Raw genomic sequence first — 9,596 nt, 5'->3', positions numbered from 1 at the left:
AATTTCACTATGGACTCATCTATTTTTCTAAGTTACTAATGATTATAATACTTGATAACTTGTCATAACAACCATATAAAATAAGCTGCGCAAATATCATCTCCATCATCCAATACTATTTGTCTCCATAGATTAATCACTTTCCTTCCGCTATGTGCCATGTCCTCAGATCCCCATCCCCTTTTGTTGAGTTCATCTACTCTCAAAGTTTCAGTTTTCACTTCTTTTCAGAAACTCCCAAATCTATATAATCTAGCCAGAATTTCCCCATGAGGTCCACTGCAACCCCAGCTAGAATTTTCCACCTGGATGTCCTTTGGCCTTTTACTTTAATTTGTCCAAAAAGAAAATCATCACACTGAGATGCAGAGGTGGAAATGCAGTATCTGAAATCAAATGACTTGAGTTACAATCTCAGCTCTGTCATTTAACTGTTTCCTTGGGCAAATCTGTTAAAATTCTACCTCTGTTCCCAAGTTCATTCATACATAGACATAGACATAGACATATATTTATTCATATATATGTAATTGTTCGTATGCTGTCTCCCCAATTAGATTGTAAGCACCTTGAAAGCAGCAACTTAAAAAAAAAGTTTTAAATCTTTCTTTGTATCCCCTGTGCTTAGTACAGCGCCTGGCATATAGAAAATGCTTAAGCAATACTGTCTTGACAACCTCTTTGTGCCTCATTTTCTCGCCTGTAAAAAGAGGGTCACTAGATCAGATAGTCTCTGAGGTCCTTTTCATTCTTTTCATCTCTGTAACTAAGAGTTTAGGAGTGACAGTATTATGCTGGGAATACAGGTCTCAAAAATAAACAAATAAACCTAGATCTAACAGTTCTGTTTAGGGACCACTGAAAAGAGAGGGCTTGTGGTGGAAAGAGCAAGAAGAGATAACTGGTTTCTCTCGCCTCACTCGGTCCCTTTAAATACAATTATTACGGGCTAACGTAGGGGCCATGTGGGAAAAGGACTCAGGTTTACACCAAGACTATTAGGGCAGGTAAGGAGGTAGGTAGGTCTGGGGTCAAAATGCTCCAGGTACATTTCAGAATTTAGGGAGGAAAGGGATGTCTAAGTAGGAGCTTTGGTAGCGGGGACACTTAGCAACAACCAAGACCATTTTTTTCACCCGGTAATGCATTTGGGGAAGAGGGGTAGGGAGGAGGGGGATGAAGGACAGGAAGAGGGGGAGAAGGAAGGAAGAAACAGAATGAAAGTCACATGGTCCTCCTTCCTTTTAGCCAATAGCAAATAACCAGGCACTCCCCTCCCGCCTCCCGGGCACGTCACTTTCCCTTTGATTGGTGGACCAACTCTTCCGCGGGCACGCGCGGATCCGGCTCCTGGGCCTTTCTTAAACCCGGCCCCCTGATTCACCTTTCCCTTTTCTTCTCGGCCGTGAAGGTGGAGGATGGTGGCGTCCGCCCGGGCCCAAGGTAGCTACCGATCTTTGGTTTTCTCTCCTACTCCCCTCCCCGTCGCCCTTTCCTCGACCCACGCAGCCTGGGCCGCAGTCGCTTCAGCTCTGACCCAGCCTCAGACCCTGCTGGGGCTGAAGAAGGGCGGTGGCAGAACCGTAGGGCAGGCGGACAGGCACGCGGCCGGTCTAGGGTCAGGCCGAGCCCCCACTGCAGAGGTACTTGTTCTCGTTGGGAGAAAAGTACCCACAACTGTTTCGGTCCCTGCCATTTTTCACAACTCACCATGGGTACCCCAGAATCCCGTCCTTAGATCTTCGACCCACGTCCAGGCCAAAGCCTGATTTTAAGTAGCCAGAGGGTGCACAGGCTGTCCAGGGCATGCGTCTCGAGTTGGTCGTTCCCCCCACTGGGACCTGTGAAGGGGGTGGATGTAGGAAGAGAGGCACGGACTTGCAGATCGGGGTTAGACCTCCCCTGTGAACAAGGGCCTCATGGTGAGCCTCTAACTCACCGCTTCCCTCCTCGCGGTGCTCCGAGTCGCCACATCCCTTCGAGCTTTGCCCACCTTGAGCTAATTGTGCTTCAGGTGGCCAGAACAGAGGGGTAAAGCATTCTTCTCTCTTAAACCCGGGGCAGATAAACTACCCTCTGCCCCGGATCCTGTCGTGAGAGACAGTCCCAGCTATTTTGTTACACCTCGGAGGCCCCTAAAGGGTTTAGCCTCCGCCGACTTACTTTGTTCTGTTTTAACATGTAACTCTGGAATTTGTCTTTCTAGGTGTTTCGTGGAAGGGCCACCCTGGCTACTTTGTTGCTGCTTGGAAGATGTGAACTGATAAAACCCCTTTCCTATAGGAAAAGGCAGGCACTGAGAGCTGAGGCTGGCTTTTGAAAATTGAAAGTTAATTTGTATGACTTTGCAAAATATCAGGTAGTAAGATTTGTCTCCCTACTTACTATTAAACTCATGTTACCACTATAGGTATATATTCCCTACAGGGATACATTTGCTGTAATCTTAAAAGAAAATAAGCTATTCTGTTTTTTGTGTGTGTGTGTGTTTTTTTGTTTGTTTGTTTTTTTGTTTTGCCCTTGATATGGCAAATGACATTTTATAACAGGCCCATCTTGGTTACTTTGGTTTAACTTATCTTGTACTAAAACTGTTTTCAGGAATTTTGTGTATAAACCTAAAATATGCTACCCCTCCCCCAAATCAGAATGGCTAGTAGTTAGACTTATTTCCCATAGAAAATTAGGAAATGAAATAGAGAGGGAGTAGTAAATAATTTTTAAAAAGAGCCCTTTTATGTAGCCTGTTAAAGCTGCAGTGCTTTAAGAGGCTAACCCAGAATGAAGGGTATAATAATTCTCCATTAAACCCAAATCAGAGATTTAAAACTCTTTTTTGGATCCTGTCTGGAGTTACAATTCAACATTGGTGGACTTGAGGGTTTCTTAATTTTACAGATCTTCCAAGGAGAATTCTTGGGAGTGCTTTCTTACTCTAAAGATTAAATTAAAATGAAAATTATGCAGTTTTAGTTACTTAGAAGCTTTAAGCTATTTCTGAAAGAGTTAAGTGATGAAAAATCAGGTAGATAATCAAATATAGACACATTTTGTAGTAATTGCACCAAGAAGTTGCTTCCTACTTTTATGGAAATTAAGCAAAAGACAATGAACTTAAAAATAGAATATTGCACAACTTCTTACCTCACCATCAGCATACTGAATGCTTTTTTTTCTTTTTTTTTTGTAGGTAGGAAAAATACAAGCTGGGATGATGTGATTCTGAGACACCTCCAAAAACCTTTAATCCACTGCTGTATAATTCACAAGGTGTGACCATTACATAAGACTAGTTTTTATTGTCTGACTTGTGGAAGCAGAGAAGTGATCCTAGTGGAACATGCTTCACTTTGCAGAAAAAGTTTATTTCAAGGTCCCTGTATTATTAGTATTGTAGTTGTAGAGTATAGAAAAGCATGCTTCCTGTTGGTGTAAAAATGAGTGACCGATACTTAGAACAAAGAATTCATATCAAACTTTGTGTAAAGTTAAACAAATCTGCCAGTGAGACACTCGAAATGTTAAAAGAAGTTTATGGAGATGAAGTAATGTCGAGAGCAAGAGTTTTTGATTGGCACAAAAGGTTTAAGGAAGGTAGGGATGATGTCCATGATGATGCCCGGAGTGGGCGCCCCATCACTCATAGGACCAGTGAAAATGTTGAAAAGGTCAGAGATTTGGTTCGTTCAAATAGTCGATTAACTGTAAGAATGATGGCTGAAAAGTTGTCTTTAGATAAAGAAACAGTTAGACTTATTTTGAAAGAGAATTTGAATATGAGGAAAGTTTCTGGGAAAATTGTGCCTAGAACAGTTTCAGTAGATGATGCTGGTGAGGTAGAGCTAAAATAGGAGAGTGGAACCATCTGGAGTTTTCATGATCTTAACTTTCAGTGGTTCTGCCATATTCTATTAAATTTCATTGCCATAGAAGCAACCTAAAATAAGGTGACCATCTTCAATCATTTTCATTGTTTTCTTGGTATAAAATGTGAAGAAGGTATAAATGAAAGGTAAAAGTAGTGATTATATAATGGAGGTGGCACCCACTACAATTAGTGAAAAAACTAGATCCCCTCTTTTCAAATGCATGGGTTGATTTTTGTTTTATTGCTGAGGTCTAATTCATATATCTGAAAGGTGAGTAGCTGGTAGTTTAAGGGTGAACCAGGACTTGTACTGTACCATGTTATCTTTCAAACAAGAGTAGGATGAGTAGATTTGTATATATCTACAGAAAATGATGCTGTTGGTAGAGGAGTTGGGGCTTACCTTATAACAGGACAGTGTGATTCAAGTAAGCCCTCAAGAATAGAACACCATGAAAAGGCTGTTGGGAAAAGGAGGTAGAGAGGGCTTTGACAAAAGCATGGTTGTGATGTTAGTTTAAAATTCATACCCTGTCCTAGTCTTGTCCTTTGGTTTAGGAATATGAGGTTTAGCTTCTGGAAAGTTTCTCATCATTTAATCCAAAAATCTTCTGCTACCTTTCAACAGGTAAATAAAATTTATTTAGTGCAAAGGTGAATGCAGTATTGACAAGTATCTACCCTTTTGAACTTTTTGTGCATGCCATAAGGCCTAAAATCTTCAGAGCTAATAGAATGTTAAATGACAATGCTGTTATAAATGTTGCTGAAGCCATAATGACTTAAAGACAACTTTAATAAAGTAAGAGAGTAGTTAGTAAAGAATGTCTTATACTTTGCATAGCTAAGATTAGGAGATTTTAAGGTCCTTGAGGTCCAAGACTTAATACATTCTCTTTTTCACTAATTTCTTTACATTTAAAAATTTTGTTTGAATGAATTCATAATTCTTAGTATCAGTCAAGCAGAAAAAGTGGTTCTCATAAAATTAGTATAAATCATAGAGACTGAATAGCATTTTTATAGCAACTGGCATGGAACTGGCAAGGGAATAGGGAAAGAATATTCAGTCTCAGTGTTGCTCTTTCTAAAATCATGTAGGAATGAGTCCAAAGGACTTAATCAAACAAAGTTATGCTGGGCATGAAACAGGAATTAAGAAAGTTTCAGTCTTCAGGTAAAGGCTTATACTGAAATGCTAGTGATTCTGAGACTCATTACACTAATGACATTAGTCAGTGGCCTCCCTTGAGCTTCACTAATAGATAATCAGATTACTTAGGGAGTGTTGTAGCTTTATACTTGGTACACTAGGGATTAAGGTTCACAATCATAAACTAACTAGAAGACAGCTACAAGTAACTGAGGTTTCTTAGGAAAGCATGATTTTAAACTACAATCTAGAAAAGATAAAAACAAAACCTATATTCTAAACAATAGAAACTTAAAAACTTAAAAGGATACAGTTTCCTTATTTTGTTTTGGCTAGCAAGGTTATTGTGTAAAGGATATAAAAGTAATAGCTGGATTTCCTAGAAACAAACTGCTGTTTAAAATTGTCATTAATTCCTGTCATTGCTAGATACATCTTCCTGACAGAAGATGTAATATATTATGCTTATGTTACAAAAATATTGATGTTTCTTAATACAGGTTAATTTTTATTCTTGTTTTGAAACTAAAAATCAAGTTCTTTTCTGTCTATTATGCCACTACTAACCTCACTGCCTCCCTAGACTTCTGATCTCTTTTTCCTCTTAATCTAGTTACTTAGCTATTTCCTAATTGCTTTCATTTAGGCCATAAGACACATCTGTACTTTGGTAGTCCCTTTGTATCCCTTCTATGACCTGCATTTTTCCATTACAACTTTCTGTTCTTTGGTAAAGGCACCAGTAAAAGGAAATGTTCCTCAGCTGTTACTAATACAAACAGACCTAATTGATCCTCTGTCACTTGTTTCTGTCAGATGTCTCACTCATACCTTCTCTCTATGCATCTTGAATAAACTATCCCCTTTTTGATCCAATCACAATTTATCCATAGTATTTAATAGCCTTTACAAACAAATATACAACAGCTGTATGCATGTCTGTGCCTGTGTGTGTTCTATTAGCCATTCTAAGAGCTGGGGTTGATCTGATTCCCCATCATGTCTACCTAATATTATGTATGGTGAATATTCATTATTAACTTGTTTTTAATGCTTGCAGTTTTTGCAGATATGACTAGTTCTATTCATGAATTTTACTCATGGTGCCTTCACTTGAAATTTGTGTTTTTATGTCAAGCCTATTAAATGTAATAATAAAAATTTGAGCTTACATGTTTACTAATTTAAATTTAGGTTGGCACGGAATGGTTGACTTTAGATATTATCTTATTGCCAAAGGCAATAGCAAGTGAGTCCAAATCTTGTGATAACTAGATATCATTGTGTAATTTGAATTGTGAGCAAATGATTCAGTTTTAAAGTGCTTACTGTGTCCAAGGCAGTGGGCCAGCCTTTATTAAGTAAAAGGAAATCATATTAGAATACTTAAGAGTATTGAAATATTGCAAGTCTGTTGTGATAATTTGAGGATTGAGTATGGTAATCTGTCCCTAAGTTTTTACTGTTTTACACAAAGTAGTGTCCATTCACTCACTAAGCCTTAGTAGGAAAAATGGGCATTGGCTCAAGTGTCTTATAAAACAACACAATCTAGTGAGATTTTTTTCTTAATTTTCACATGTGAAGACTTTAAACTAGTTTTAAGTGCAACCATTATTCAGCAAGGGGCTTTTTATTTAGTACAGTGGTACCTTGATACACGAGCACCTTGAGCCACGAGCAGTCACAATTGGAATTTTTTGCTTTAAGCCATAAACAGATATTTGAATCACAAGATTCTGCCACCCCTCCACTAGATAGCCTGCTGAACATTCGGGTTTACAAGTTACACGAGGCTGTTTTAGTTCAGTGTTTATCTGGCCATGCGAGCATCTGTATTGAATTGCTTTTGCTTTCTTTATTTTTGTCTTTATTATCAGTTTTTTGGGCAAATTTCTTAACTTTTAACCATGGGTCCTAAGAAAATGAGTGCCAAGGGCAGTGCTGAGAAGAAGAGAAGGATGATGTCCATGAAATTAAAGCAAGAAATCATCGAAAAATATGAGCGAGGTATGCGTGTTTCTGACTTGGCAAAGGAATATGATCGTAGCACATCAACAATATGTACGATTTTGAAGCAGAAGGAGTTGTTAAAGGTTATAATGCCAGCCAAGGGTATTAAGATTATTTCAAAGCTCCGAAACTCTGCCCATGAAGAGATGGAGAGGCTGTTGTTAGTCTGGTTGATGGAGAAGCAGCTCGCAGGAGATACTGTGACTGAAAGCATTATCTGTGAGAAGGCACGAGAGATTTATGGTGATTTGGTGGAGCGGAAACCTGGAACATCAGTGGAAGAGGCATCACAGGAGTCATTCAAAGCCAGTCGGGGATGGTTTGATAACTTCAAAAAAAGGTCAGGCATTCACTCCGTCCTCAAGCATGGTGGGGCAGCAAGCACAGATGAGAAATCAGCAAAGGCTTTCATTGAAACCTTTGCAAAATTGGTAGAAGATGAAACATACATCCCCCAGCAAGTCTTTAATTGTGATGAGCCAGGGCTATTCTGGAAAAAGATGCCAAGGAGGACGTATATAACCACAGAGGAGAAGAGCATGCCAGCCCACAAACCTATGAAGAATAGGCTAACCCTTGGGCTTTGTTCTAATGCAAGTGGTGAATGTAAGGTCAAACATAGTGAGGAACTGACCACAGAGGAATTGAAGGAGTTGCAGCAGAAGCAGCATCAGCAGATGAAGGTTTTGCAGGAAATTAGTGGGGATGAGCCCAAGGTGGATGAGGTAATCAGTACAAGAGAGATTAAAGAAATGTTGAGGATTTGGGAAAAAATTAAACAATTTATTAAAAAGACACACCCAGAAAAAGTTGCAACTAGTCGTGCGTTGGAGCTGTGTAATGACACTTGTTTCACACATTATCGAAATGTTCTGAAAGGGAGGAAGAAACAAATTTCCAGGGAAAAGTTTTTGTTGAAACGGCCTCTAAGTGAAATTGAGGAAAGTGTGGCAAAACATCCAAAAATCAAAGAAGAAAATGATGATAATTAAAAGAGCAATTAAGTTTAGCAATAGTTACATATCATAAGTAATGTATGAGACCAATTTTGCATTTAAATGTAGCGTTGTGTCTAGAGAGCAAGTTAAAAGATAGCGCACAAAATGAAAACCTCCGCCAGCATCTTTGCCTGACCTTGAAGGTAAATACATTTCATAAGCAAGCTTTATTTCTTTATATTATTATTTATAAATATATTTATTTGTTATTTATAAAGTACATTTTCATATTTAAAAGTATATAAAACCAAAAAATTCGTGTGTGTTTTTTTTGGGGGGGGGACAGAACAGATTAATTGCATTTCCGTTAATTTAAATGGGGAAATTCACTTTGACAGGAGCAAATTGAGTTACGAGCTTGGCCATGGAACGAATTAAACTCATGTGTCATGGTACCACTGTACTATACATTCTCCAGTATTTTAAAGTAGTTAAATTTCCATTTAGTTCATGAAAATATTGTGGAGTTTATATGTTTAGGACTAACTTACATTAAGTTCTATTTGTCAAAATTAAATGATTTTATTTCCCTATGTTTTCTCAAGACCTATTGTTAGTGAAACTGTTCTTGTATAGCTTAGAAATTCCTGATGCATTCTCCCAAAATTCACCTTTTGGGAAAGAGAATGGAAATTTCAAAAGTTCTACTTAATTGTAATTAAATAAAAATAAAGTTTGTATAGAAAACTAATGATCTTTGATATTTGGCAATTAACACATTCTCCCCAAAAGTGTTAAAGTTTCACACTTGTAATAGCTCTGATTTTAATCAAACAGTAAAGGGTGTGTGAAAGAAATGCTTAGGCGCTGAACTGTATGGTCACATTCTGATCTTTGTAACTTTCTAAGGGAAGAGTATGAGAAAATATATTCTGTTAAAATTTTTTTGAAAAGTTCACATGAGTTCTAAACTCTAGCGACTAAATGGACTATTACAAATAACTAAAGTGTAACGCCTGTTCTTTCTCAAATGGCTTTTGAGGGGAAAGAAACTTTTTTTAAACCCTTACCTTCTGTCTTAGAATGAATAATTCTGAGCAGTAAAGACTGAATAATTGGAGTTAAGTGACTTGCCCCATGGTCACACAGCTAGGAAATGTCTGCTCTAGTTTGAACCCAAGACCTTGTCCATCTCAGGCTGTATCCACCCAACCACTAGCTGCTCCAGAACAACTATTAAAACTATGCCAGAGGGGCAGCTGGGTAGCTCAGTGGATTGAGAGCCAGGCCTAGAGACAGGAGGTCCCAGGTTCAAATCCAGCCTCAGACACTTCCCAGCTGTGTGACCCTGGGCAAGTCACTTGACCCCCATTGCCTACCCTTACCAATCTTCCACTTATAAGTCAATACACAGAAGTTAAGGGTTTAAAATTAAAACAAACAAAAAAAAAACTGCCAGATATAGAAGAGACAGTTATATAGTAAGTTTTTTTGAAAGGTAGCTGAGCCCCCAAAGAAAAGGGGAAAAGTGATAGTAAAACTATAGTACTGCATTTTAAAATGGCTTGGGGGGGGGTGTCAACTTTGATAGGAAAATATTAGATGTTTAAATATAATTGATTTA

The 9,596-nt window shown here is 38.3% G+C and overlaps 1 protein-coding gene and 2 non-coding genes across 3 annotated transcripts; all 3 read left to right on the top strand.

The window, feature by feature from the left end:
• The first annotated feature begins 1,985 nt into the window (after nucleotides 1–1,985).
• LOC123253176 lies at nucleotides 1,986–2,106 on the top strand. The gene has a single exon (XR_006506563.1). It is a non-coding gene; the product is annotated as a small nucleolar RNA SNORA26 (small nucleolar RNA).
• Nucleotides 2,107–2,740: 634 nt separating this feature from the next.
• On the top strand, nucleotides 2,741–2,861 carry LOC123253174. The gene has a single exon (XR_006506562.1). It is a non-coding gene; the product is annotated as a small nucleolar RNA SNORA26 (small nucleolar RNA).
• A 576-nt stretch (nucleotides 2,862–3,437) lies between these two features.
• Nucleotides 3,438–3,851, top strand: LOC123252402 (protein GVQW3-like). Its single transcript, XM_044681731.1, has one exon. The coding sequence runs from the start codon at nucleotides 3,438–3,440 to the stop codon at nucleotides 3,849–3,851; it is 414 nt and encodes a 137-aa protein (XP_044537666.1).
• Nucleotides 3,852–9,596: the final 5,745 nt, after the last annotated feature.

This window comes from Gracilinanus agilis, chromosome 6, assembly GCF_016433145.1.
Source record: "Gracilinanus agilis isolate LMUSP501 chromosome 6, AgileGrace, whole genome shotgun sequence".
In the NCBI taxonomy this organism is placed as follows: domain Eukaryota; kingdom Metazoa; phylum Chordata; class Mammalia; order Didelphimorphia; family Didelphidae; genus Gracilinanus; species Gracilinanus agilis.
This window is presented reverse-complemented; position numbering and strand designations above follow the sequence as displayed.

Excerpts from the sequence above, each read along its gene's own strand:
- LOC123252402 (XM_044681731.1), top strand. The coding sequence starts at position 3,438 with ATGAGTGACCGATACTTAGAACAAAGAATTCATATCAAACTTTGTGTA.